Below are 27926 nucleotides of genomic sequence, written 5' to 3'. Positions count from 1 at the left end.
CAATCAAGACAAGTAGCTTTTGGCTTCTTCTTTTTTCCTACCAAGAAAATGATTGAGACCTATGTATATATATATATATATATGAAAGACTTTTTTGTCTTTATGAAATATAATACAACTTAATTAGTTTCTCCTCCTTGGTTGCTAATTTGTTGTGTAATAGCTGTAGTAGCTCGGAAACTTCAACGGACAAGACTTCAAATTTGTCTCCAAGTGTAGAGTTGAACTTCTGAGTTAAGACTTTGATCACAAAAGATATGTCTTATAACCCACCTTAATTATAAGAGAAGTATAATCTATCTTCTAAAGTTTTAGATTGTCTCTAAGTATGTGGCCAAATGGTATCTTTCTCACTCTTTTTATTTTATATCTCTTTTTAAGGCAATCATGGAGTGAAACAGATACGCTTCATCAGGGCCATTACTTGAAAGATGGGCAAGAGCTCGTCTCTGCTTTCAAAATCTTCAAACTCAAGTTTTTCAACTTCAACAACTCAAGAAACTTGTATCTTGGGATTTGGTTCAACGATCTTTATTTTGATCCTGATGTCCGGGACAGACCTGTCTGGATTGCTAACCGTAACAATCCAATCTCGGACCACTCTGGAAGCCTCACAGTGGATTCTCTTGGCAGGTTGAGGATTTTAAGAGGATCATCAAACATGCTTCTTGAGCTAAGCTCTACGGAAACCACAAGAAACACAACCTTAAAGCTTTTGGATTCTGGAAACCTTCAACTCCAAGAGATGGATCCTGATGGATCGATGAAGAGGGTTTTGTGGCAAAGTTTCGATTATCCAACTGATACGCTTCTTCCAGGGATGAAACTAGGGTTCGATGTCAAAACCGGGAAGAGATGGGAACTTACATCATGGCTAGGTGATACTTTACCTGCGTCTGGATCTTTTATCTTTGGGATGGATGCTAATATTACAAACGTATTGACCATCTTGTGGCGTGAAAACATGTATTGGTCAAGTGGGCTCTGGTACAAGGGTCGGTTTTCTGTAGAGGAATTAAACGAATGTGATTTCCTCTTTTCCTTCGTTTCAAGCAAGAGTGGACAATATTTTACGTATTTAGGGGGTGATCAGAACGATGCCGGAACATTTTTTCCCACCATAATGATAGACCAACAAGGCTTTTTGAGTAGAGCGCAGATTCATCAGCAGCAACATACATGGCAAAGTTCTAGGAATCCGAATTGTTTGGCCGCAGGTTACGTAGTCTCGAATGAGCCATATGGGTTCACTTCTTTCAGAGTGACAGTATCTTCTTCTTCAAGCAATGGTTTTGTACTTAATGAGACTGGTGGAAGGTTAAGTTTAGTTGATTGCAAAGCTATATGTGTGCAAAACTCTTCTTGTCTTGCATATGCTTCAGCCAACCTAGATGGTACGGGATGCGAAATTTGGAGTACTCGTCCTACTAACAACGGGTCGTCTTCTTATATACCTAGAACTATATTCATCCGTCTAAATGGTAGATAACTTGTGGAACTATATAATCTGTTTTTTGTTTTTTTTTTTTAGTGTTGCTTAATTAATTAACTGCATAAAATCTATTCGACACTTAAGTTTTCTGGAATATTGAATATGTGGTAGGCTTAGAGAAGAAAAAGGTGGAAGCTTGGCATATTGTTTTGGCATCACTGTGCCTAATGATACCTATTATTTGGTTTATAATCTATCTTGTGTTGAAGAAATTTAAAGTAAAAGGTAGGAAAACTGTATCAGAATTACTCAAAACACTAATTGTCCAAATTATTTTCTTACCAACAAGTTCACCCTTTTTTTTTTGAATCTAGCAAGTGTTATACTTCGTGGAATATTCTATTTTTTATGGAGAGAAATCACTCCACAAGGTACGTAAATCTTTTTTATAAGCATGTCTAAAAATAACCATGTTGAGTTGAGAATTATGTATGTGATTTTTGGCTATTAAAAAATATGTTAGTGATTGGTTTCATACGGAGGAGACTTTTATCGCTGAGGGTTGGTTCAACACTAGACCAAGAAATGTTACTACGTGAATTGGGAATTGATAGGAGACGCCAACACAAGAGAAGTGAAAGGAAGAATAATAACGAGCTTCAGATTTTTAGCTTTGAAAGTGTAGAGTTGGCAACAGATTACTTCTCCGATGCAAACAAGCTCGGTGAAGGAGGTTTTGGTCCTGTATATAAGGTATAGTCCATACTCTTCATATTTTTTCTATTAACTTAAGCAATATTATTTTTACGTTTCCCCTACTTTCTTGAAGGGGAAGTTAATAAATGGGGAAGAAGTGGCAATCAAGAGACTGTCTCTAGCATCTGGTCAAGGTTTAGTGGAGTTCAAGAACGAAGCTGTTCTTATTGCGAAACTTCAACACACAAATCTTGTTCAGGTTTTAGGATGTTGCATCGAGAAGGATGAGAAAATGTTGATCTACGAGTACATGCCCAACAAGAGCCTTGACTACTTTCTTTTTGGTGAGCTTTCATTACAAGGTTAAGAATCTATATATAGATAACTCATCTGAAAAAATGTATACAAATTTGTGCAGATCCCTTGAGGAAAAGCGTTTTGGATTGGACGTTGCGGTTTAGGATCATGGAAGGAATAATTCAAGGGCTTTTGTACCTTCACAAGTACTCAAGATTGAAAGTGATACACAGAGACATCAAAGCCAGCAACATTTTGTTGGACGAGGATATGAATCCGAAAATATCGGATTTTGGAATGGCTCGTATATTTGGAGCCGAAGAAACCAGAGCCAATACTAAAAGAGTTGCTGGCACATTGTAAGTTATGAATAAACGAAAACAAGGAGAAGATTCTTGTATCAAGATTATAATAGACTTTCTTGTTTTGGATATTTATGTGTAGTGGCTATATGTCTCCGGAGTACTTTAGGGAAGGACTATTCTCGGCAAAATCAGATGTGTTCAGCTTTGGGGTTCTAATGCTCGAAATCATTTGTGGGAGGAAGAACAATAGCTTCCACCATGACTCAGAAGGACCTCTGAATCTCATAGTTCATGTAAAAGCTACAGTACTTCTTCTCTCTTTTGTTAGCATTCTCATCTTGCTTTCCTTGCTTTAGATTTTTGAAACTCTGTTTTTCAGGTATGGGATCTGTTTAAAGAGAATCGAGTTCGAGAGGTGATAGATCTGTCTTTGGGAGATTCTGCGCTTGATTACCCTCAAGTGTTGAGATGCGTTCAAGTTGCTCTCTTGTGTGTACAAGAAAACGCAGAAGATAGACCAAGTATGTTAGACGTTGTGTCGATGATATACGGTGAAGGCAATAATGCTCTTTCTTTGCCTAAAGAGCCTGCTTTCTATGATGGCCCTCGGAGAAGCTTTCTGGAGATGGAGGTTGAGCTAGTGGAGCCAGAAAATGTATCGGTGAATAGAGTTACTATCACGCTGGTGGAAGCAAGGTGAAAAACAAAAAATAGGAATAAGAAAATTGATGATAGTATGTGAATCTCATTGTTACTCGAATATGTGGAGTATATAGATTCCTAGTTATAATGATGATACTACTCATGCGACTCCTAAAGAAGACTCACAATTGGATCACTTGTACATATTCTTCTAAACTTAACTCGTACAAGAAGACCCTATTCAAAGGATAACATGATGAAATAAGTAACAATACTGTAATATTTAAGGTTCTATATATAAATTGAAAAGCAATCTTATAAACAAACTAGCTACTACTAATCCAAGCTACTGTACATAGTGATTTAAAAAAATATGCTTTTGTTGAGAAATAATTTTTTTTTTGCCATTTATTACATCGTGATTAGATCTAATCCTATTAATGTGATACTCAACTACCTGCAGCATATACAATTTTTATATAAAGAAATTTAGTAGAAAACCAGCTAGCTACTAGATGTTGTTTGGCTTCAGATTTAGATATAATATACACTACTAGTTTGTTATTCATTGATTTGTTTCATATAAAATTATGCTCTCGGGTCTACCTCTGTTCTTCTAAAGAGATAATTATACAAGACAGACCTAACGATTAAGATAATCGAAAAGAACATGACTTGGGTGCAAAGCAAAAGGATTACGGTTTCTTGAGAGAAACTCATCCAAATGGTGGAATCAATGAGTACATCATCTTCTTTCAATATGCTGTTCTCATCATTAATATTCTTGGTGTAAAACTTGTAATTTATAATCCAAATCATCATTATAACTAGGAATCTATATACTCATTTTTTCTACTTTATTCTTTTTCATATACATTGTGTATTATTGTGATAAAGCTTGGAGGAAAATATAAAAAAAAAGAGAGAGAAAATTTATCGATTTTTTTTCACCATGTAGTAATTTCTAATTTGTATTCGAAAATATTTGATTTTGTTCCTTTTTGAGGGAATTGGGAAGAAGCAAAAATCTTCTGTTTTTTTTTCACCATGATTGGTTAATTTGGTGGAGCTAGAGTATTTATTTGTCTCTTTATTTTTATTGTTTTTTCTAAAATACAACTGTGTATTATACACACTACCAATCATAGCCATAATTGTTTTTTTTTCCAACCAAGAAGTTAATGGACCTGAATTCATAGTTCTTGAATCAATGACACATGGTTAATTTGTGTCCTTTTCAGCAGCAAAGAGCTACTGAAGTTGGGTATCTTTTCGATGTTCTTGAATCAATTACATATGTGTTACGTATAGACACCGTACCGATAGAATATATGTATGGTGGTACGTACGTGATCGGGTGGTTTGTTGGTCCACTCTACAAAATCGAACTACCACATGACAGAAACAAGTATGATGTAGATGTATATTTTACAGTTGCGTACATTGGTCGGGAAAAAAGCACATACCAAAATGGTGAATATAACTACATAATTGTAGACTCATGATGATGTAATTAATAAAATGATTGAAATCTCATGTTGAAAGTTGTCCCTCATAATTCATATTAGATTAGATGTATAATATCATAGATTTCATGCTTTAGTTTGCTTCTAAGCGTGTTTTAATGATGGCATTAACAAACACAGTCCAATTACAGTCTAAGTTTCGTCGTTGTCATTTACTGAAAGTTCTTTTTTAATATTTTTAATACAATCGGGTTGGGTTTAGAAAAGAAAAATCTTTGATTACTAGTACTATAAAAAATATGTATATTAGACTTTGAGAGACCACAACAGGAAGCACGTGCCAAAGGGCATGGAATTCAGATCGGCGGCTAAGTGAAAGACAGGACAGTAAGTCAGTAACAGTTCGTCAGTTCCCAAGGAGTTTACTACGTACTGATGCAAATTGTGTCCCGTACACCTAATCCCTCTGTTTATTTCTAATCTACGCTTGGATTAGGTTAAATCCATGTTTGTGAGGACCACTTATTTTAAATTTAATTTGTGGCAATTAATTCCACATGTCATATTTTTACCCTTTCTTCACAAAAGTCTCAAAATCACAATACTCAATATATTAATACAAAGATTTTCGATGTAATCAGTAACATAAAACCGCAAAGGTTTTTTAGTAAAATAAATCAACGATATATAAGTTTAATAAAATCGTAAAATGTAGATGTAAAAAAAAAAACAGTAAAACGTAGATTCACAAAAAAATAATAAGAATATTTTTTTTAACACCGTTTTTTTTACACTATATCAATACGAGATTTACTAATCAAAACTTAGAAAGCTATAAGTGAAGTTTTTTGGCAAACATTATAACAAAAAAATATAAATTAAGGAAGTAGTAATAAATAATTGACATGAATTGATGTTATTGTCTTAAATTGATTACAATATGATAAAAAGGTATAACTAACATAAATAAATACATCCCAACCCATCTCCCCCGCCCCCATCGTCTTTAACTCCTCCTCCTCCTTCACTCTCTCTCTCTCTGTTAATTCCACACACAAAACTCCATAGAAATGATCCTTCTCTCTCTTCTTCTCCACCTTCTCCTCAACACATCTCCGTCACACTCTCTCTCCCCCGACGGTGTCGCCTTACTCTCACTCAAATCCGCCGTAGATCAATCCTCCTCCTCTTCCTCTTTCTCCGACTGGAACGAGAACGATTCCGATCCTTGTCATTGGTCCGGAATCTCATGTATGAACATCTCAGACACTTCAGTCTCTCGCGTCGTCGGAATCTCACTCGCCGGTAAAAATCTACGTGGATACATCCCTTCGGAGCTAGGCTCTCTCGTTTACCTCCGTCGTCTTAACCTCCATAACAACGAGCTTCACGGTTCCATACCTACTCAGCTCTTTAACGCGACGTCGCTTCATAGTCTCTTCCTTTACGGTAACAACCTCACCGGCGCTCTCCCTCCTTCGATCTGTAAACTCCCGAAGCTTCAGAACCTCGATTTGTCTAGCAACTCGCTCTCCGGAACACTCTCACCGGATCTCAACAAGTGTAAACAGCTGCAGCGTTTGATCCTCGCCGCTAACAAATTTTCCGGTGAGGTTCCTGGTGAAATCTGGCCGGAATTGAAGAATTTAGCTCAGCTTGATCTCTCTGCTAACGAATTCGCCGGCGAGATACCTAAAGATCTCGGAGAGCTTAAGTCTCTCTCCGGTACTCTTAATCTCTCTTTTAACCATTTAACCGGCGAAATCCCTAAATCTTTAGGGAATTTGCCGGTTACTGTCTCTCTTGATCTCCGGAACAATGATTTCTCCGGCGAGATTCCTCAGTCTGGTTCTTTCTCTAACCAAGGACCAACCGCGTTTTTAAATAATCCGAAACTGTGTGGTTTCCCTCTCCAGAAATCTTGTAAAGACTCTGACCAGAACTCGCCGGGGACGAGGAAAACGCCGGTGAATAAGTCGGATTCTAGAAGAGGGTTGAGTACGGGGCTGATCGTGTTGATCTCGGTGGCTGATGCGGGGAGTGTGGCTTTAGTTGGACTGGTGATAGTTTACTTGTACTGGAAGAAAAAAGACTCTGAAGGAGGGTGTAGCTGCACAGGGAACGAGAAGCTCGGTGGTGGTGGTTCGGAGAAAGGGAAGTCTTGTTGTTGTATCGCGGGGTTTCCGAAAGAATTAGACGACTCTGAAGCGGAGGAGAATGGGAAAGGAGGAGAATGGAAAGGAGATGGAGAGCTTGTTGCGATTGATAAAGGGTTCTCGTTTGAGCTTGATGAGTTGTTGAGAGCTTCTGCTTATGTGTTGGGGAAGAGTGGGTTAGGGATTGTGTATAAGGTAGTGCTTGGGAATGGAGTTCCTGTGGCTGTGAGGCGACTTGGGGAAGGAGGAGAACAGAGGTATAAGGAGTTTGTGGCTGAGGTTCAAGCTATGGGGAAAGTGAAGCATCCTAATGTGGTGAAGCTACGAGCTTATTATTGGGCTCCTGATGAGAAGCTTTTGATTAGTGACTTCGTCAACAATGGTAGTTTAGCCGATGCTCTTCGAGGTAAAAAAAACCTTACTTCTTCCCCTGCTTATGTTCTTATTGACTTTTTAAGAATTTAGGTTGACTTTGACTTTGTCAACCCTAGACATGACATTAGTGAGATGAGGTTTTAGATCTGAGATAGTTTGTGTGCCTAGTGGGGTCTTAATCTTATTTTGTTTTTATTCAGTGGCAAAGAAAGATACCCTATACTAATTTATAAAGGCTTTACATATACATTTTTTTGTGTGTGTGTGACTGTGTGTATGTGTATGTGTACACATTCCAATATCCTATTGAAGCAAGATTTCTTTCTCTTTTAGGCATGTTTTTGTTTTTTAGTTTTAGACAAGTAACATGTAAAAGAGAGACATGCCTTGTAAGATAATTCTACATGTACGAATAACAAATTGAAGTGTTAGTATGATTTAGTGTGGTAGAGTCTTAGAGTAGAAGTAATTAGTTAAAAAAAAAAAAAAAGGAGTGTGCGAACAATGATGAGAGAGGATTACTTGTGGGCTACGAGTAATGATTTTATATACCCACCCACTTCCCTGATCTTCTAGCTGACCCGTCCTTTTCTTATCGTAACTCATTATTTACTTTAGTATTGATCGCTTTTTTGTTTGGCTGTGTGAATAGGGAGGAACGGTCAACCATCACCGAGCCTAACATGGTCAACGCGTCTAAAGATTGCTAAAGGAGCAGCGCGTGGGCTAGCTTATCTACACGAGTGTAGTCCAAGGAAGTTAGTACACGGCGACGTCAAGCCTTCTAACATACTTCTTGATTCTTCCTTTACTCCTTACATCTCAGACTTCGGTCTCACACGTCTCATCACAATCACCGCGCCTTCCGCCTCTTCCAATGAACCTTCCTCCTCCTCGGCTGGCGGTTTTTTGGGCGGAGCTCTACCTTACACTTCTATCAAACCCTCGGATAGATCCAATGGCTATAAAGCACCTGAGGCCCGACTCCCTGGAGGTAGACCCACTCAAAAATGGGACGTTTACTCGTTTGGTGTTGTGCTTATGGAGCTTCTGACCGGGAAATCTCCTGATTCGTCCCCGCCAAGCTCCTCGTCGTCCACACTGGTAGTCGAGGTACCGGATTTGGTGAAGTGGGTGAGGAAAGGGTTTGAAGAGGAGACTCCGTTGTCGGACATGGTGGATCCAATGTTGCTTCAAGAAGTTTACGCCAAGCAACAAGTCTTGTCCGTCTTTCATCTAGCTCTCTCTTGTACCGAAGGTGACCCTGAAGTCCGTCCACGTATGAAGAACGTCTCTGAGAACATCGACAAAATCTGATTCAATTATTATTATTCTTTTTTTTTTCTTCCGTTTTTGTATCTCTTTGATAGTTCTTACACGAGGCCGTTACGTCACTCCCTAGTCTAGGGACCGATTTGTTTTTTAATCGAATAATTAATTATTTGTTATGAGTAACCAGTATCCACTTTTTACCGTATAAGCTGCAGAAGGTGTGTAAGGCCAGATAAAACGGGTTAACGAAGTATCCCGCAATTTATTAAGAAAGAAAACTAAAACAATTACAACCAAACGGATCGAAGACACGCAGACCAGTTGGCATCGTCATATAAAAGAGAGTTAACAGTCTCGAAAGAGAAATCAAAACTATAAAATCCTAAAGAGATAAATTATTGTAGGCTAATCCATAATTAGCTTTCTTATACACATGCGAAATACAACCTATCCAATATTTTAAAAGAAGCCATGACACATACGCACCACGAAAGACAACATATGCAAATTATTAATCTTTACCCGTATGAATAATATTTGGTTAAAGGAATGATTTATACATGATTACTATGCTAACTACTTGTTATCATAATTTCATTATTAGTTTAAGAAAAAGCAGCTATTTGTTATAGTTTTCAGAAGAAACGTACATCAAATACACTTTGTATTATTAACAAAAAAAAAGTATTCTTCTATAGATATGGGGTCACCAATATTTGCGGTGAATAATTATATAGTATTCTTTGTCGTAAAAGCATTTCTGAACCGTTCTTTATTGTTCCATCGCATATGTTCTTCCTAAATATTATTACGTCACAGACCATCTCTAAATTCTTGTGTATGTTGGCCACCTTATTAGATAGTCTCTTTTCATATTGCTCAAACCTGAATTTGCAGTATTTTATTAGAACTGAAATCACCCATTGGCCTAAAGAAAGGGTAATTGTTGTTTCCTAGGAAAATTTTGTGTCGTTTTAATGATGGTTTTTGATAGATTTTTCTCAACATTTTGACTCTTCTGAGACATAACCACAAAACTCTGAAACTTTCACCCTCTAGCCAACATTTTTTTTTAATGTGCTGCAGCAAACTTTATTTCCAAAAGACGCAATGAAGAACCACACAATGAATAATCAAGTATTACATATTAAATTTTTTTTTTCATATATCTAAATGTCTAGAGGTATTTTGTAGCCAACTTTCTCATCAATGACATAAACGACATCATCAACTTTATACTCTTCACCATGCTTAATAGTTAGATCTCACGCTTGTTACTTCGCCAAGAATGCTAGAATTGCTCTCAACAAGGCCAATTACACAGGTCTTCAGTCTATCGTTGTCGTTGGCAATTTTGAAAATATTGGCTCTAACGTCCGAGAAGTTCATGAAGCCGCCGGTGAATCCGGATAAGCGCAACATGTTAAAAATCTAAAAGACTACAAAAAGGAATGATTTTGTAATCCAACTAATTTTTCAAAAAGAATGATTCATGCAGAATTATTATGTTAAGTACTTTTTATCATAATTTCACTCTTAGTTTAAGAAAAAAGCAGCTATTATACTATAGAACTATTTAATAACATACAGTTTTCTGAACAAATGTACAATAAATACACTTTACATTATTTACATAAAAACTATTATAAATATGGGGTGACCAGTATTTACGATGAATACTTCTATAGCATTCTTCATAATAAATTTTGGTAGAGCATATGTCAGATACATACAACCCAGTTCCACACTCCACAGTCGAATCTATATTTTCCAAGAACCATACTTAAAATTTCGATTTTGATCAAGTTTTTGTTTGTCTGTTTGTTTTAATTAAATCTTCCAAAGTCCTAAAATGTTAAAATTTTACCAAATCTTTTAAAATCTAAGTTGAATACCTCTTTCTTACAATCTTTTTAGTTTTCAAACTTGGATTTCACCTCTAGACATTCAAATGCTAATTGTCATGTAAAATGATTTATTAGTTTTTTTTTCTTGGCATTTTAGGAAATATAACGATCCCATCCCACGAAGGGATTACGTAATTGTGTTTGATATTTACTTTGGCTTTTGGTTATTTGACAAAAAAAAAGTTTAACTTTTCTAAGTGGGGTAAATTTTACAAATTTTCAATAAAGCATAATGGATATTTAGAAGTTTAGATTGGCCCACTAAATTATTAGGCCTAAACAAATTAAACGTTGGTTGCTTCTTTCTGCTTTTTTTATTTTTATTTATTTATTTATTTTTATTTTTCACATTTTACAACCGGCAACTTTTGACGGAGACCGGTTAAGTAGCAGCCGGGATAAAGCAGGCGGCCTCGCGGCGAGGTAGAATAGAAGAAAACTAGACGAAAGAGAGAGCGAATTCACAGAAGGTATTTAACACTAGTACTTTGATTATAAATGTAAAAACAAAATGAACCGAACTAAAACCGTTTGGTTGGTTCAAAGATTTTAGAACTGAATGGTCGGTTTAAATCGGTTTTGATTTTCCGGTTTCAGATTCTGTCTGACCTTTACTGGAGAAACCACGGCGGGTGGTACTGGCGCCAAATCAGACTTCGCGGTTCCGTCTCAGTCTCGGCGAAGCAGCAGCCATGGATGAGTCTCAGTCCGGTTCAAATGTATTCAGCTTACGGATTGTTTCGATTGATTATTACATGGCTTCTCCGATCCCTGGTTTTGATATTTGCTACAGTAGCTTTCAAGGTAAGGCAAAATCTATCTCTCTCTCTCTTCATATCTTCTAAAGCTTCAACCTTTTTTGACTACGGAAATGAAGAGGTTGTGCTCCAGTTTCGTTTTGATAGTCTTCTTCTAGATAAAAGGAAAAGTTTTTGACTTGTTACTATTTGATTTGTTGCTGAGATTTTTAAGGAGGTGCGGTAAACGAAGTCCCTGTTATAAGGATATATGGCTCTACACCTGCTGGTCAGAAGACTTGCTTGCATATTCATCGTGTATGATTCTTAATTTTTACTTTGTTGTTGAGAAAAAAAAGATTGCTTTGCCAATTGCTCAGATTGGAAACTTTGTTTGTCTTGCCAGGCTTTACCATATCTCTATATTCCATGCTCAGAGATTCCACTTGAGCAGCACAAAGGAGGTATGAAGCATAACACTCTACTGAGAACTCTAGCGCAGTTAGCTTTTCGAGCACCATTGACATTGTTCATGTCTTTTGTTTTGTTTTGTTTTGTTTCAGTTGATGGAAGTAGACTTGATGTATCCCTTGAGTTGGAGAAAGCTTTAAAGGTGTGTATTTTACATTCCTATAAGCTGTTTTTGTGTATCTGTCTGAGTTTTGTTGTTTCCCTAGATGTGTCTCAATCAATATTTCCTCCTTGATGATACTTGAGATGGTCTTGTAGCTTAAGGGAAACGCTGCTTCAAAAAGGCAACATGTCCATGATTGTGAGATTGTTAGAGCAAAGAAGTTCTATGGGTACCACTCAACAGAGGAGGCATTTGTGAAGATTTATCTGTATCCTGTATATTTACTTTTAGTACAAGTACCCATTTCTAGAGCAGTTTGTTTAGTTGTTCACCTTAACAGTATAATAGATACCATCCACCCGATGTGGCTCGTGCTGCCAGTCTTCTTCTGGTACGATATCTTGATGATTCCACTCCACCATTATTCTTTACTTTATCTATGATGCATAGAGAGTGGTGAAGATAGGATACTGATAACCTATTTCATCTTTCTTTTGTAATGAACGTTTTTTTTCTCTCTCTGTCTCTAGTCAGGTGCTGTTCTTGGTAAAAGTTTGCAGCCTTACGAGTCTCATATTCCCTTTATTCTCCAGTTTCTGGTAATTTTTCGTTGTTACGTATTCAAAATAAATAGTTTAATGACTAGGTATTCTGCCAAATTTAGCAATTTCAGATATGAACATAACTTCCAGATTGATAATACACTAGGTACTTTCGAGAGCGTGAACTAGTGCTTAATGTTCCCCTTCCCATGTTCTGTCAGTCATTCCACGACATTTTGTCGGCATTCCACTACTGAAGTTTCTGTAATTTTCTTCTGTAGGTTGATTATAATTTGTATGGAATGGGTCATGTGCATATATCAAAGATGAAGTTCCGTAACCCAGTGCCTCACCATTTCGTTCCAAGGAGATTTGGTTTGGATGATTGTGCGGGAAAGATTGACAAAGTGGCTATTACAAAGGTGGATCTTCAAATACTTAGTTTGGAAATAGATTGTTTGGTAGTTTCTATCTTCCTTTATTTTACAATAGTGAAACATTATAGCAGGCAAATTCAAGTGCTGCTGCAAGCGTCAGTTTTCCTGTTTGGAGCTTGTCAACAGTCCCAGGTCAATGGATGTGGAATATCTCCGAAGATTCTGATACACCGTTGAGTCAGAGCCAGCATAGGCACCATTACAGACGTCAAAGTCTCTGTGAACTTGAGGGAGATGCTACTATTAGTGGTAATTTTCCTGAAACGAAATATAATTATTTTTGTTACATTTATGAACGGACCTTTGAACTAGCTTTCTCTCTTGTAGATATTCTCAATCAACAGTTTAAAATGTACAACTCCCTATCACAAGCCCAGTCTGATACGAACATGGTTCAGTCGCTTGTGGCAATTTGGGAGGTTTATTCTAACTTTCTTGACTCTACTTTGAAATTATTTAGTTGGTATCACATTGCCTGACCTCGTCACTGTTGTGTCAGGAGGAGTATGAAAGGACTGGCATGCATGATGCACCTATACCTCCTAATCCGGGCAAACCTTCTGCAGCTGATGTGTTGAAGACTATGTCAGATTATGCTGGGTTTAAGACTAAACTTAAAGAAATGCATAACGAAGTTGAATTGTCTCCATCTGACATGAATCCTATTGCGGTATCTTCAGCCGGTCCAGATATGCATGCCAAACCTGAAATTACTGATCTGCAGGTTTTGAATCATATGGTTGGTACACGCAGTATTTATCCTGCATCAGAACAGCTTTCTCCTCTTGGTGATAAGAGTGGAGAAGCATCAATGGGAAATGATGAATATATCACAACACCCACGGACAGAGGGACACCTGCTGAAACACAAGATGCTGAAGCCTTGGGTCTCTTTAAGTGGTTTGCCTCATCCCAGGCTGCAGAGGACATAAACTCTGATGATGAAATCCTCCGGGAAACTATCCTTAGTCCTCTTTTGCCTATAGCGTCCATGAACAAGGTTCTTGAAATGGCGAGTACAGATTATGTGAGCCAATCCCAAAAGGAATGTCAAGACATTCTTGATTCTCAGGAGGATCTACCAGACTTTGGGAGTTCAACAAAAAGAGATTTACCTAGTAATCCTGATAGCCATAATCTTATATCTTCATCAAACAAACAATCTCTTGAAACAGTAGTCGCTAGTGATGTTCCAGATATCTCCACTTCAAATGGAGAAAGCGAAAATTCATTCCAAAGATACAGAAAGAGTGATAAGAATAAGAACAGGAGCTTCTCTAAGAGCAACAAGCCTAGCAACTCAGTATGGGGACCTTTACCTTTTACACTGACCAAAAATCTTCAGAAGGACTTTGACAGTACAAATGCTAGTGTTAGTATTGGTTTAACAAAGATTAGTTCAGACCCCATGAATGAGATGACAGACTATAATGTTCCACTCAAAGAACATCAAGCAGATGTTTGTAACACGATCGACAGAAACGTTTTGGCTGGATGTTCTCTGCGGGACTTGATGAGAAAAAAACGGTTATGCCATGGAGACTCGCCTGTTTCACAACATATGAAGTGTAGGAAGGTTCTACCACAGACCAGAGATTCCCGATCCGGGAAAAAAAAGGAGTGCACCTCGAGAGCTGAGGCAAAAAAACAAGGTCCTGCTCTTTCTGCAGAATTAAGTGAATTTGATTATGGAGATGCTCCTCCAACTTTATCTCCTATGGATGTTGGAAATTGCGAGTGTAATATATCCACTCAGTCATCTGAACTTCGTTCTGTTGATAGATGTTCGGCTAAAGAGACAGCAGGTCGAAGCAGTGATGAAATTTCAAGGAATTTTTCATCTACCACTGTTCCACTTGGTCAGGATCCGCAAACTATGGAATCAGGAACATTGGTGTCTAAACTTGTTGAGATTGAAATAGATGATGTCCAAAACCCTGGGGTGGAGCACGAGTCAACTGCCAATGGAATTGATGAGACAGGAAGATTAATATGCCTAACCTTAAGCAAGAAGCCTCCTTCTCTCGATTTCCTAAGTGCTGGACTGCAGGATTCTGCACATTCTAATGAAATTCCCGCTCAGTTTCATTATGCTAGAGAAAAACAGCATGGCGGATATGGTACCTTTACTCATCTTTTTCTGGTTCTAGTTTCTGCTACTTTTACAATTAATACAAATGCTGTTGAAATATACATTTATAAAATTGAAGTTAAGTCAGCTCAAGTTCTTGCAGAACTTCTCTCTGGCTGTGCTTTCCGTTATTTGTCTTTTATAAGTTTCCGACATGAGATACCTCTGACATCCTGTTGTTTTTTTGTTCTCTTGGAAGAGCGGAATTCCAAGGAGATCCCATATTTTCCCCTGAAGGACATCGAATTCAACAAGGATGAAAAGAAACACTTGTTCGACGGAGCTTCCCTTGGTATTCCCTTGCATCATCTCAATGACGGTTCCAACCTTTACCTACTGACCCCTGCCTTGTCGCCGCCTCCTGTGGATTCTGTTTTACAATGGATATCGAATGACAAAGGTATTGTGTAGGAAGGCACTGCACTGCCTAATTTAATCCAATTTACATCTCCTAAGAGGTTCGATATACATTTCTTAAAGCGTTTTTCCTTGCGAAAATGGTACTATTACTGATTAGGATTTTCGAGAAAGTGTTAGATGCTTGTAAAAGAAGTGAAAATGATAGCTTCTTTTCTAAACTCTTTTGATTGCAGGTCCAGGAGACTCTAAAATTGATTCAAAAAATCAACCATTAGGAGATGAGCATATTGATCGTGGGGCGAGTTTCACTGATCTTGCTTCTGCATCTAATGTGATGTCTGTGTCTGAGCACATGCAGCAGCATAATAAGAATTCAGAATCAAATGCTTATACAGAGTCTGATATAGAACTGAAACACAAAGGAAATAGTCTTAACTTTCAGACTAGTGTTTCCCAAGAGATGTCTCAGATTTCAGGTCCTGATGGGAAATCAGGGCCCACTCCCTTAAGTCAAATTGGATTCCGAGATCCTGCGAGCATGGGGGCAGGGCAACAGCTTACAGTGCTGAGTATAGAGGTGCTTTAACTTAACCCTCTTCTTTATGAAGCTAATCAATCTGTAAAAGTCCTCTAATGGCCTTTGCACGCATAGATTTAAGCATGGAGAGTTTGAATGGTTTATAGACTGTGGAATCCTCATTTCATGTAATACAACTCATTGCGAAGATAAAAAAAAAACTGAAAGTCTCATGCTACAGTTTTCATTCCTCGAGCCTCACAGTGAGCTAATCAATGTTTTGTTTTCACTGGGATGATGTTGCAATTACTTGAGTAATGATTTTTTTAATGCTTGTGGATACTTAGAAAGACAAAATCAGCTCGTTAAGGAGTTTTGACCTCTAAAGCTTATCTTATTTTTTTTTGTTAATGCTGTACCAAAAGGCTCTCTGTAGTGAAGATGATGTTTTCTGGGAAATGGTTCATTAATACATGTTAATATCTGTAAACTTATAGGTTTATGCAGAGTCTAGAGGGGACCTGCGACCTGATCCACGATTTGATTCTGTCAATGTCATAGCTCTCGTCGTAGAGAATGACGATAATTTTGCAACTGAAGTATTTGTGCTTTTATTTAGTCCAGATTGCATTGATCAGAGGTAATATACCAGATTCATTTATTTTGGATTCTTTAAAATACTGCAGCTGATGTATTCGTGCTATTGTTATATCTTTAATGCTACCTTGAACTTCAATCATTTTCGTACTCCAGTATGCTTTTTCAATCTTGTTATTGTTATTATTATCTCACTACAGGAATGTTGATGGCTTATCTGGATGCAAGTTGTCTGTCTTCGTTGAAGAGAGGCAACTATTCAGTTTTTTCATTGAGACCTTATGTAAATGGGATCCAGATATTCTTTTGGGCTGGGATATACAGGGTGGATCCATTGGTTATTTGGCTGAAAGGGCTGCACAGCTTGGTATAAGATTTCTCAATAATATATCTAGGACGCCATCCCCGACCACGACAAATGATTCAGATAAGAGAAAGCTTGGTAATAGTCTACTGCCAGATCCGTTGGTAGCTGGTCCTGCTCAAGTAGAAGAAGTGGTAATTGAGGACGAGTGGGGCCGCACACATGCTAGTGGTGTTCATGTTGGAGGTCGAATTGTTCTCAATGCATGGCGTTTGATTCGCGGGGAAGTTAAACTTAACATGTACACGATTGAAGCTGTGTCAGAGGCTGTTTTGAGGCAAAAGATTCCATCAATCCCCTATAAAGTATTGACAGAATGGTTTTCAAGTGGTCCTGCTGGTGCAAGATATCGATGCATAGAATATGTGATTCGCCGAGCAAATTTGAACCTTGAGATTCTGAGCCAACTTGACATGGTATGCAACATTTTCAATTTGATGTACATAGTGAATTATATATGTGCAAGTCGTTTATTCTACTAAAATCGTTTGCAGATAAATCGTACGTCAGAACTTGCACGTGTTTTTGGCATAGAATTTTTCTCAGTTCTCTCCCGAGGTTCCCAGTACAGAGTGGAATCCATGCTTTTAAGATTAGCACATACACAAAATTATCTTGCTATATCTCCAGGAAACCAACAGGTTTGTTTTATCTGCTACTTCCAAGTGATTTACATTTAATGTTTCGTGGATTATCAACCAGGCGTCCGACCTTAAACGATGGGTTGGTGAACCCTCGTTTTGTTTATGACCATAGATTGTTTTTCCTCATGCTAGCTTCCATAACAAATGCCTTGCAGTAAAGTTTCATAATCTTTTCACCCCCTTCCTTACTCATTAGCATTCTCCTAACTAAACCATGTGATCATGTAGGTTGCCTCTCAGCCAGCTATGGAATGTGTACCTCTTGTGATGGAACCAGAGTCTGCATTCTACGATGATCCTGTTATTGTGTTGGATTTTCAATCTCTGTACCCTTCAATGATTATAGCATATAATTTGTGCTTTTCTACATGTCTCGGAAAACTTGCACATTTGAAGATGAACACACTTGGGGTCAGCTCATACTCTCTAGACCTTGATGTTCTTCAGGATTTAAATCAGATCATGCAGACCCCAAACAGTGTGATGTACGTGCCACCAGAGGTAATTTGCATTGCTTTTCTTGAGAAAATTAAATCTTGAATGTAAAGTCATCATATTCAAGACAAACAAATTATCTTATTTCCCAAAAGCGTCATTGTTTTTTGCGTCGATGGATCCTTTTCTTGATTAGCTTAATCATAGTCATCACCTTCTCTGCCTACATATAGGTACGTAGTGGAATTTTACCAAGGCTGCTAGATGAAATTTTATCTACAAGAATAATGGTGAAAAAAGCAATGAAAAAGTTGACTCCTTCAGAAGCAGTTCTTCACCGGGTATGGTTATTTTGATCAGGGTCCATTCCTAATTTTTTTGACTAGGGATGATTGGCTAATGTGAGAGTGGCCCAAGTTTTTGGTTCCAGCATGAAATTTACCATTTTGATAGTATACAGTGTCTTCTTTCAGATATTTAATGCGAGGCAGCTTGCTTTAAAGCTGATAGCAAATGTGACTTATGGTTATACTGCTGCTGGCTTCAGTGGTCGAATGCCTTGTGCAGAGCTGGCAGATAGTATTGTCCAGTGTGGTCGTAGCACACTTGAGAAGGCAATTTCGTTCGTCAATGCCAATGATAAATGGAACGCTAGAGTTGTTTATGGTGACACTGATAGGTAATTTCCATATCTACTAATCTGGATAAAGTGAATGCAAGATTTGAAACCCAGTTTAAGTTTACCACCATCTTTGGTGGCACTATTTTAACTTCCTACAAAATAAAGTATAACCAGGGTTTATTGTGGTCATTGTAGCAGCCTTGGCAAGTATGTATCGCAGTTTCTTTATTTGCTTCTTCCATGTGGCCTCATGCATTTTAATTACTTGTGTAGTATGTTTGTCCTCCTCAAGGGACGGACTGTAAAAGAAGCTTTTTTAGTCGGACAAGAGATTGCATCTGCAATATCTGAAATGAACCCACACCCAGTCACTTTAAAGATGGAGAAAGTCTATCACCCTTGTTTCCTTCTTACGAAGAAGCGCTATGTTGGGTACAGTTATGAAAGTCCCGATCAGAATGAGCCTATATTTGATGCAAAAGGTATAGAAACTGTTCGAAGAGACACTTGTGAAGCTGTTGCAAAAACGATGGAGCAATCGTTGAGACTCTTTTTTGAAAAGAAGAACATCTCTAAGGTACAAATTGTATTGCGCTCTTTCATATTATCAGCTGAAACTGCAGTGGCTTATATCTGCTTTTCTCTATTCGTTGTGCAGGTTAAGACATACTTGTATAGACAGTGGAAGCGGATACTATCAGGGAGAGTGTCTCTCCAAGATTTTGTCTTTGCAAAAGAAGTTCGGTTGGGGACTTATAGCACAAGAGACTCTTCACTCCTTCCTCCAGCAGCTATTGTGGCAACCAAATCAATGAGAGCAGACCCTCGGACAGAGCCACGCTATGCTGAACGAGTGCCTTATGTTGTGATTCATGGGGAGCCAGGAGCTCGACTAGTTGATATGGTGGTGGACCCACTGGTTCTTTTGGACATCGATACACCCTACCGACTGAATGACTTATACTACATCAACAAACAAATTATACCAGCTTTGCAAAGGGTATTTGGACTTGTCGGTGCAGACTTAAACCAGTGGTTTTTGGAGATGCCCCGTGCCACCAGAATTTCCCTTGGTCAACGTCCCTTAAACTCTAGAAACTCGCACAAAGCTCGAATTGATTATTTTTATCTCTCGAAAAATTGCATCTTGTGTGGGGAAGTGGTTCAGGAATCTGCTCGGCTATGCAACCGGTGCCTCAAGAATAAAAGTGCTTCTGCAGCAACCATGATTTGGAAGACTTCAAAATTGGAGAGGGAGATGCAACACCTAGCCACGGTAAGTACTCCAACATCTAATATTTATATGAACTGATTACAGAATCTCTATAGATGCATTCAGTTCCAACTTTCTTGGTCTATCCCTTGATCTTTCTTTATATTATTATATTTTGCAGATATGCAGACACTGTGGTGGGGGAGACTGGGTTGTGCAATGCGGAGTGAAATGCAATTCCCTAGCTTGTTCAGTCTTTTACGAGAGACGGAAAGTTCAGAAAGAGCTTCGTGGCCTCGCCTCCATTGCTACAGAGAGTGACCTTTACCCTAAATGCATGGCTGAGTGGTTCTAACCTTGTCGCGAAAATCAATTAAAAAAACCAGTAATCAAACTCCGCTCCATGCGTTCTTCCACTCAAACTGACATCTAAAACAAGCTCATCCTGTTAAGCAACGTTGTGTATTTTGTATTTGCAGGATTTTGAGCAAACTGCATGGTGTCTCGTAAGTTAATAAGTATCAGCTACTATGGTCGATCATCACCTTGGTGTTTCTTTCTATATGGTTGTGACTTGTGATCAAAGAGCAATTTCGTCAAGGGCGTGTGAGTATGTTTGTTGATAGTACAGTACAGCCACTAACCATGTTGTTCAATGAGCATGTAGATATGTGTGTTGTTGTAACTCTAGCACAGCTGAGTATATATATAAATAATTATATTTCTGTGTTCATAACAAAAGATGCTTAGAGACCATAATTGCAAATTAGCAAATTAAACACGACTCCAATTTTATTCATATGCCTTTGAGCAAAAGCAAAAAAAAAAAAAAAAAAAAAAAAAAGATGATTATTATATTTTACCTATGGACCAATCACAAGCGGTCAAAGTCAACTCTCTCTCTCTACCTACAGTTCCAGTGATCGAACTAGCAATCACGTGACCCAAACTCATTTTTGATTTTTTACTTTCCGATTAGTCTACTACTCCGACGATGACCGGAACAAGCCGTCGGAGCGCGCGTGGTCGAATCAAATCAACATCATTTCCCGGCGGCGATGAAGGAAGCGATTCGCTTAGTTACCCTCCTTCGAGTATCCGCCGAGGCAAAGGCAAAGAGCTTGTGTCGATCGGTGCGTTCAAGACGAATCTCAAGATTTTGGTTGCGTTAATCATTTTGGGGATTGTATTCATCTACTTCGTCATCAATCAGCTCGTTAGCCGCGGATTGTTGTTCGATGAGTCTCAGAAGCCTAGGGTTATCACTCCTTTTCCTGCTCCGAAACTCATGGATTTGTCTATGGTACTACACTAATCTCTTCTTATATCCACGTTTCGTTTCGTTTTCTTTTAACTTTCGCTGTTGTTGTTTTTGAGTAATTGAATTGGAAAGATTCGTATATGTATCAGTTTCAGGGCGATCACAAAGAGAGCTTGTACTGGGGAACTTATCGTCCTCATGTTTATTTTGGAGTTCGAGCCAGGTATGTAACTTTCACTGTGAATGACTCTACTTTCGGATATGTCTTTGTTGCTTTCACTGTGAGGCTCAGATGAGTTCCTATTTGCAAAATAAGTTGTACATGGTAATGCAGAACACCACAGTCCTTGGTAGCTGGATTGATGTGGCTTGGTGTCAAAGACGAAATGTATGTTATGCGTCACTTCTGTGAAAACTCTGATGATCTAAGTACATTTGGCTGGAGAGAACATAATGGGCGGGATTTTGGGCGGCAGGAGCTGGTTGAAAACGATATGATATTGGAGACAAGTTTTGTTAAGTCAAAGGAAGACAGCCTTGGTTATGGTGGGGATTGGGCTGTTCGGATTGATGTCAAAGATAAAGGGTAATTTCTGAGATACATTAGTAATGTACTATGTTTTTCTTCACTGTGTCAGCTTTTGTTATTTTGGCTTATAGATAATATTGAACTAGGTTTTCTTTTCCTTGACCATATTGGGATTTAACTAGGTTGAATGATGGTGCAAAAAGAAGCGCACATCTCTTCTTTTACTTGGCTGATGAAGGTGGCAATGTTCTAAATTTAGGCCACGATAATTTAGATTTTGAAGAAAGCTCTCTCCTGGTTTCGGGTTCACGTGAAGATGTAGGAGACTGGCAGATACACTTAAAATCACAGGTATTTTGTGATTAAAAGTGCTCAATAAAATTCTTAGAATTTTGGAGCTGTGTCTGCTGGAAGTGGATCTGTGGGTGGTTTGATATTTTCTGTTATGTTTCGTATGATGCTCATCTGGATATATATCCATTTTAATTGCTCTTCGTTTGCAGAATCAGCTTGAGACACATTATTCCGGTTTCAAGACGCCTCACATATATAATCTGTCTGATCTTGTTCAGCAAAATCTTGCTCTGCAGGTCTGCTAATTTTCGAGCTCATAACTCATTTTGAAAGAGCCCAAGGTATTTTGTTTTTCTGTTAAGACCACATGCTTACATGTCTCTTGTCTTGTATTTTTTCAGGCAAGAAAGTTTGGACGACTTCAGCTCTCTGACACATCAGAGGATTCTTCTAACATTTACATCTTTCAGGTAATCAGTCTTGATGAAGATGTTTGCATGTATAGTGTTGAATAAATATACCGAATGTTCTTATGATCAATATGTTTCACTGTGTCCAATGACAGCATATCCTTTGTCAAACAGATTTCTGGGAAGCTACCATTTACGATTGATATACCCTTTGTCTCCGGAATCAAAGGAGAAAGTTCAAATGTGGAAAAGCGTTTGTCAAGTCTCTCAGGTTTCGTAAGCCTCCTGTTATTACCAAGCATCATTAATGATGAATTTGAATTTTCTTAAACTTAGCTTGTGTATATGACTTGCATTTGAGTTTTTGAGTTTGGAAGAACTTGCATTTGAGTTTATGCACGGAAGAATTTGCATTTGTGTTTGAATTTTCTTAACCTTAGTTTGTGTATGTGAGTTGCATTCGAGTTTGAGTACGGAAGAACTTCTTGTCTGCCAATGAGTTTGTTACAGCTTGCCTTTTGAGTTTCATAGCTCAGATTAAGAACACTACTCTGAAATTTATGTCTGGCTTCTGTGTGTTTTAAGTGTCCCTCCTACTAGTTATATGTATCTGTTATGGGTCAATTCAGTAGAACTTCCATTTTTTTAAAAATTTCTCTGACAGCATGAGCTTAATGTTTATATCGTTGTTTTTGTCTACTTTTATTGTATTTGTTCTAAGTTTTAGGTATGTTCCATGTAGGTTTGCCACTCTCTGATCTACTTAAAAAGAAACATAGAGAATTTGATACAAAGTTTGAGGAATGCTTCAACCTTTCGGAAAAGGTATGCTTCTAAGTTTTTCTTTTAAAATCTACATACTTCAATTACCCATGTTAATAAATGTCATAATGTTCATGTAGTTGATAATTTGCATCCATCCAAATTAATGTTAATAGCAAAGATGAGGATCTCATTCTCTGTTTCTTGTTGTTCTAGCATGATTCAGAAACCTTGGGAGTTGGCAAGACTGCTATTGCAAACATGCTTGGGGGCATTGGTTACTTCTATGGTCAATCGAAAATTTATGTTTCTAAAAGTGCTCAGGCGAGTTTACTTGCATCTTGCGTCTTGTTTATTAATATTTATATCCCTTTTACGTTCTTCCATCTGCAAACTAGGTTGGACCTCTCACAGAATCATACAACTTACTACCTTCTATTGCAGCCTGAAAGTCGGAATAATTTCTTGCTGTATTGGCCAGCCGAGCTATACACAGCTGTTCCAAGCCGGCCCTTTTTTCCTAGGGGGTTTTTGTGGGACGAAGGATTCCATCAATTGTTAATCTGGTTCGTTCTTGTTGATCATTCGTATGCTGAAGATTTCTTTGATATGATTCTATTGTGATTGTTTCTTAGATGGAATTTCTGAAAGCCACTTTTGTTTGATAAAATATTAGCACAAAGTTGCAAGCTATAATCATCCCACTAGTTGATCATTCTTTGGACTATGTTGTGTGTGCTTTGCTCAGGCGCTGGGATTTTCGTATAACCTTGGATATCGTTGGACACTGGTTAGACCTATTAAACATAGATGGATGGATTCCACGTGAGCAGATTTTGGGTGCTGAAGCTCTGAGGTATTTACACTCTCTCACTAACCGGGGTAGTCATAGTTTTTGTTGTAATGGTTTTTGAGATTTGTTTTAACTGCAGTAAGGTTCCAGAGGAATTCGTAGTTCAGTATCCGAGTAATGGCAATCCACCAACACTTTTTTTGGTGATACGCGGTAAGAATCTGTTGTATTTGTACCTCTACGACGGTTTATGTCATCGCGCTCATTTTTGTTTCATGTAAGCCCTTGGGAATTGGGCCATACAAATAAGTTTATTCTGATGTCAATCCTTGACCAGCAGTTATATAAGATAGGGAATCAGAATTATTGTAATCATATTCCTTCTGTTTGTTTTACTAATATTTCTGTTCCGATTACAATTAGATGTTTAGAAGTTTGTTGCCAAGATCATAAAAGTGCTTTCACTGGTAAAGATAGGATAAAAAAGGATTCACAATCAATTCAGTTCCATATTTTGACAATCGTTTTTTCCAGATCTAATAGATGCTATAAGGATGGAAAAGTTTACTGCGTCAGAAAGGGATGAAGTATTGTCATTCCTTGAGCGGGCTTCTGTACGCTTAGATGCATGGTTTCAGTGGTTTAATACTTCCCAGTCAGGTAACACCATGGTTAATTTATAAAAAATTTCAGTCTTCAACTGCTCTGTGTTTTAGATTTGCAGTATCTTTTACTAATCAATGTTGGATCCCTAGTTGTTAATCTAGATACACTAGATGAGACGAGTTCTTCTACTTAACTGGTATTACAGCCTTAATATGCTAAGAATGGCTACTTCATTTATTTTGTCATGACTTGGTTAAACACTAGGCAAGGAGATAGGAAGCTACTTTTGGCATGGCAGAGACAATACAACAATTCGAGAACTTAACCCTAAGGTACTATTTCTTGGTTTATCATAAAAATGATACTGAAAGCTCTAGTTTTAACCCTCACATAGACTGCAAGTCTCGAATGTCAAGTTATAAGGTTTTCTCTGAGGTTTATCCATGTCCTCTTTATCAATATATGATAACAATGATTGAGAAAAAAAAATTCCTGTGGTATAATCTTGTTAACGACAAGATTTCTCAGAATTCCTTGGGTGTGTGTGAGCCGACCTATTTTTGTAGGATTGTTACTTTGTCAGTTGCTTATTTGCGGATATGGTAGTTCAGTTCACAGATCCTTGGGGATACATCTGATGTCTTTATATCTCCTGCAGACACTTTCGTCGGGGCTGGATGATTATCCTCGCGCTTCGCACCCAAGTGAAGATGAGCGGCACGTTGATCTTAGATGCTGGATGTACCTCGCTGCAGATTGCATGCATTCCATCACAGAGTTTTTAGGAATAGAAGATAAACTTTCAAAGGTTAGCACAAGATGGAAAGGAAAGGGATGTCTCTCCTATTTTTGTTTACATGTTACTGATATAAAAAACAAATCCTGCAGGAGGATTACAATTCAACTGCCAAGTTGCTTTCAAACTTTAATCTTCTGAATCAGGTATATCCTCTATCAGATGTCAACAATTTTTTCACTTCTTTTAACTTTCTTTAACGTTGTTCTATGTAAATAAGTTGATTATTAAAAACATGATTTCTCTCTCAAAGAGTATCACATTAACTTTTTCTCCTCACTATTCCTTTTCTCATTCATGTTTAATTTCTGAGCAGATGCACTATGATAGTGACCATGGGGCTTACTTTGACTTTGGTAATCATACAGAAAAAGTAAGAGACGCTTCATAAATTTAAGATTGAGTGTCAGTTTTTGTCATATAGAAGAAGAACGTAAGATTCTCACTCTTTTCGTTGAACCACATGTTCGGTGATTGATCCACAGGTTAAGTTGATACGGAAAGAGGTAATTCAAGAAAATGGTCAGTTATCTCGACAGCTTGTAAGGAAGACGTATGGGAAGCCAAAGCTAAAATTGGTTCCTCACGTGGGTTATGTCAGCTTATTTCCCTTTATGTCTAGAATCATCCCACCAGTGAGTGTTTGGCCAATATTTCAATGATCTTTAAAACCCTTATGGATCAGTTACTTCTTGATCTAAATTGTCACATACTTTTGGTCGATATAGGATTCTCCAATCCTCGAGAAACAGCTCGATCTCATTTCAAATAGGAGCATCTTATGGAGTGACTATGGACTAGTTTCACTTGCCAAAACCAGGTAAGCTCACAAGAACGAACATACTCAAAAAAATTATTTTTCTTCAATGATAAGAAAGAACATTGTTTTGATGCAGTTCTATGTATATGAAACGTAACACTGAGCATGATGCACCATACTGGAGAGGTCCTATCTGGATGAACATGAACTACATGATTCTTTCTTCTCTGCACCATTACTCTAAAGGTACTTTTCTACCCACATGGTAAAGAACAGCAACATGGAGCTAGAAGATCTCCACGTTTTATTACATCATATGCATGCGGTTAACCATGTGTGAAATATCCTGCAGTGGATGGGCCATATAGCGAAAAGTCCAGAGCAATTTACACGGAACTAAGGAGCAATCTGATAAGGTATATATTACTTGGTATCTGCGATAGAGAGGTCTTGTTTGATAATAACTTGTTACATGTCACAAATTACAGGAACGTGGTTAAAAACTATTACCAGACAGGGTACATCTGGGAACAATATGATCAAGTTAAGGGAACAGGGAAAGGCACACGACTCTTCACCGGCTGGTCTGCGCTTACCTTGTTAATTATGTCCGAAGATTATCCTATTTTTTAGAACCGCTTCGGATCGACTCTTAAAGTTACAGACATGTATGAGTTAGAAGATCAGTTTTGATGTAGGGCTTTTTTGTATTTGCTCATGGTGGTTATAGACTTATAGTGTTACTGTTACAGATCCAACTCAGGTCGATGGTATAGTTCCAGAGTTTTGTACGTTATGCCATATTCTGTGGTCTTTGACTGATAATGTGACTGAAAAAAAAAATCAAACGCCAATTGCATTAAACAAATTTCAAAATAAAACAAATCCATAGGTTGTTGTTTTTTCTTTTTCAATCTCAATGCTGCTAATTAATCAAGTGCCAACTTCACAAATATCGGAAGAGAGTTTGACCGAACACTACCAATTGAACAGAAGAGATATCAAAAGAAGTTTGGAATTTTCTTATTCATGCTTTTTAGCCATTTGACCGAACAGGTACCAATTGAACAGAAGAGATATCCATGAGACTGCTAAAGTTACTTTCATTTAATTCACTTTTTTTTTTGGGGATTTTAGCACTCACACCCACTTTAGGATAAACTTCTTTCACAAAAACCCACTTTCTCAACTTTCTATACTTTTGTGAGTTTGTTGTTTAGGTGTCCATGTCTTTTTTACAATTTTGTCCTCAGAAAAATTTTGATGGAGGATAAAATATTTTGAATCGTTCTTTTTCTTTCTCTCTCTCTCACCTTTTTTTTTTTGGACAAAGATTTTCTCCCTCTCCTCTTTCTCTTTTTCTCTTCCTTTTCTTTAATTGTACTAGTTATTACAGTATCAAAAATTATATATTTATTTTTATACAATAAGTTATGATTTAATTTCTCTACATTTTAAGATCTATATTAATATATTTTAGATGAACTATTGTACATTATGGTACAATGACAACATCAAATCCATATATCTATGGTCTTGTGGACACCAATCAATTCAGGTGTCCATGACAACATATCTATATGGAAACATATTATCGAAGTAATATCCATCAATTCAGAATAAAAGTAATACCCATCAATTCAGGTGTCCATGACAACATGTCCATTTGGAAACATATTATTGATCGGGGTTATAGTGCAATTTATGGGTACAATATTTGTCCACATGGATAACTATTTGTGGATACAATATTTGTCAAACTTATCCAAATGGATAACTATTTGTGGATACAATATAAGTAATAGATAACACTCACATAACAAAACTCAAACTTTTTCCCAGATTGAACGAAAACTAATTTAATTTTTAAAAAACTCACAATACCACATTTAATCCGTAAAATCACAATAAAACCAAGAAAACCCATATCGAATTTCATATAATCTAAAGTGATAAGGAAAGAGATCTAAAGATTTCATTTTCTCTGGATTTTC

At 37.6% G+C, this 27926-nt stretch overlaps 4 protein-coding genes across 11 annotated transcripts; all 4 read left to right on the top strand.

The window, feature by feature from the left end:
* Positions 1–151: 151 nt before the first annotated feature.
* On the top strand, positions 152–3698 carry LOC104750551 (G-type lectin S-receptor-like serine/threonine-protein kinase At1g67520). 2 transcript variants are annotated; one of them, XM_087490442.1, is made up of 9 exons: positions 152–289; positions 382–1481; positions 1604–1717; positions 1807–1863; positions 1956–2185; positions 2262–2472; positions 2547–2784; positions 2870–3023; positions 3110–3698. In XM_087490442.1, exons 2-9 carry the CDS (start codon positions 662–664, stop codon positions 3428–3430), a joined length of 2145 nt encoding a protein of 714 aa, XP_087346568.1. In that variant the 5' UTR covers positions 152–289; positions 382–661; the 3' UTR covers positions 3431–3698. The 2 variants fall into 2 exon arrangements, with proteins under 2 accessions (XP_087346568.1, XP_010470659.1); XM_010472357.3 differs by having other exon boundaries at positions 217–1481.
* Positions 3699–5588: 1890 nt separating this feature from the next.
* Positions 5589–8824, top strand: LOC104750550 (receptor protein kinase-like protein ZAR1). The gene is made up of 2 exons (XM_087493468.1): positions 5589–7400; positions 8022–8824. The coding sequence occupies exons 1-2, from the start codon at positions 5909–5911 to the stop codon at positions 8684–8686; spliced, it is 2157 nt and encodes a 718-aa protein (XP_087349594.1). The 5' UTR covers positions 5589–5908; the 3' UTR covers positions 8687–8824.
* A 2014-nt stretch (positions 8825–10838) lies between these two features.
* LOC104750549 (DNA polymerase zeta catalytic subunit) lies at positions 10839–20462 on the top strand. Of its 5 annotated transcripts, XM_087490483.1 has the most exons (25): positions 10979–11018; positions 11146–11352; positions 11521–11603; positions 11692–11749; positions 11849–11898; positions 12015–12127; positions 12208–12250; positions 12390–12458; positions 12683–12823; positions 12907–13087; positions 13166–13257; positions 13338–14490; positions 14621–14958; positions 15169–15369; positions 15563–15906; positions 16344–16486; positions 16644–17223; positions 17302–17448; positions 17680–17952; positions 18120–18227; positions 18360–18565; positions 18782–19085; positions 19167–19784; positions 19903–20106; positions 20201–20462. In XM_087490483.1, exons 13-24 carry the CDS (start codon positions 14715–14717, stop codon positions 20074–20076), a joined length of 3342 nt encoding a protein of 1113 aa, XP_087346609.1. In that variant the 5' UTR covers positions 10979–11018; positions 11146–11352; positions 11521–11603; positions 11692–11749; positions 11849–11898; positions 12015–12127; positions 12208–12250; positions 12390–12458; positions 12683–12823; positions 12907–13087; positions 13166–13257; positions 13338–14490; positions 14621–14714; the 3' UTR covers positions 20077–20106; positions 20201–20462. The 5 variants fall into 5 exon arrangements, with proteins under 5 accessions (XP_010470657.2, XP_087346608.1, XP_087346607.1 ...); XM_010472355.2 differs by having other exon boundaries at positions 10839–11018; positions 12910–13087; positions 13338–14958; XM_087490482.1 differs by having other exon boundaries at positions 10839–11018; positions 13338–14958.
* Positions 20454–26846, top strand: LOC104750548 (mannosyl-oligosaccharide glucosidase GCS1). 3 transcript variants are annotated; one of them, XR_015583838.1, is made up of 22 exons: positions 20454–21024; positions 21132–21205; positions 21317–21568; positions 21694–21862; positions 22015–22101; positions 22207–22275; positions 22390–22486; positions 22958–23040; positions 23194–23301; positions 23422–23543; positions 23726–23833; positions 23914–23983; positions 24305–24430; positions 24641–24708; positions 25035–25184; positions 25265–25318; positions 25489–25545; positions 25658–25807; positions 25901–25992; positions 26069–26178; positions 26285–26348; positions 26421–26512. XR_015583838.1 is itself a non-coding variant. In XM_010472353.3 (22 exons), exons 1-22 carry the CDS (start codon positions 20716–20718, stop codon positions 26563–26565), a joined length of 2568 nt encoding a protein of 855 aa, XP_010470655.2. In that variant the 5' UTR covers positions 20605–20715; the 3' UTR covers positions 26566–26846. The 3 variants fall into 3 exon arrangements, 2 of the variants coding, with proteins under 2 accessions (XP_010470655.2, XP_087346611.1); XM_010472353.3 differs by having other exon boundaries at positions 20605–21024; positions 23910–23983; positions 26421–26846; XM_087490485.1 differs by having other exon boundaries at positions 20655–21024; positions 22371–22486; positions 23910–23983; positions 26421–26837.
* The last annotated feature ends 1080 nt before the right edge of the window (positions 26847–27926 follow it).

The sequence above is a fragment of the Camelina sativa genome, chromosome 16 (genome assembly GCF_030686135.1).
Source record: "Camelina sativa cultivar CO46 ecotype springtype chromosome 16, ASM3068613v1".
In the NCBI taxonomy this organism is placed as follows: Eukaryota; Viridiplantae; Streptophyta; class Magnoliopsida; order Brassicales; family Brassicaceae; genus Camelina; species Camelina sativa.
This window is presented reverse-complemented; position numbering and strand designations above follow the sequence as displayed.

Bases quoted from the DNA above. Each gene is read 5' to 3' on its own strand.
- LOC104750551 (XM_010472357.3), top strand. From the start codon at position 329: ATGTGGCCAAATGGTATCTTTCTCACTCTTTTTATTTTATATCTCTTT. The intron at 1,718-1,806 runs GTAGGAAAACTG...TTTTGAATCTAG, and splicing joins GAAGAAATTTAAAGTAAAAG to CAAGTGTTATACTTCGTGGA. The intron at 3,024-3,109 runs GTAAAAGCTACA...TCTGTTTTTCAG, and splicing joins CTCTGAATCTCATAGTTCAT to GTATGGGATCTGTTTAAAGA.
- LOC104750550 (XM_087493468.1), top strand. From the start codon at position 5,909: ATGATCCTTCTCTCTCTTCTTCTCCACCTTCTCCTCAACACATCTCCG. The intron at 7,401-8,021 runs GTAAAAAAAACC...CTGTGTGAATAG, and splicing joins TTTAGCCGATGCTCTTCGAG to GGAGGAACGGTCAACCATCA.
- LOC104750549 (XM_087490481.1), top strand. From the start codon at position 11,241: ATGGATGAGTCTCAGTCCGGTTCAAATGTATTCAGCTTACGGATTGTT. The intron at 12,128-12,207 runs GTATCCTGTATA...ACAGTATAATAG, and splicing joins GCATTTGTGAAGATTTATCT to ATACCATCCACCCGATGTGG. The intron at 13,258-13,337 runs GTTTATTCTAAC...CTGTTGTGTCAG, and splicing joins CGCTTGTGGCAATTTGGGAG to GAGGAGTATGAAAGGACTGG.
- LOC104750548 (XM_010472353.3), top strand. From the start codon at position 20,716: ATGACCGGAACAAGCCGTCGGAGCGCGCGTGGTCGAATCAAATCAACA. The intron at 23,834-23,909 runs GTATTTACACTC...TTTTAACTGCAG, and splicing joins TTGGGTGCTGAAGCTCTGAG to TAAGGTTCCAGAGGAATTCG. The intron at 26,349-26,420 runs GTATATATTACT...CACAAATTACAG, and splicing joins CTAAGGAGCAATCTGATAAG to GAACGTGGTTAAAAACTATT.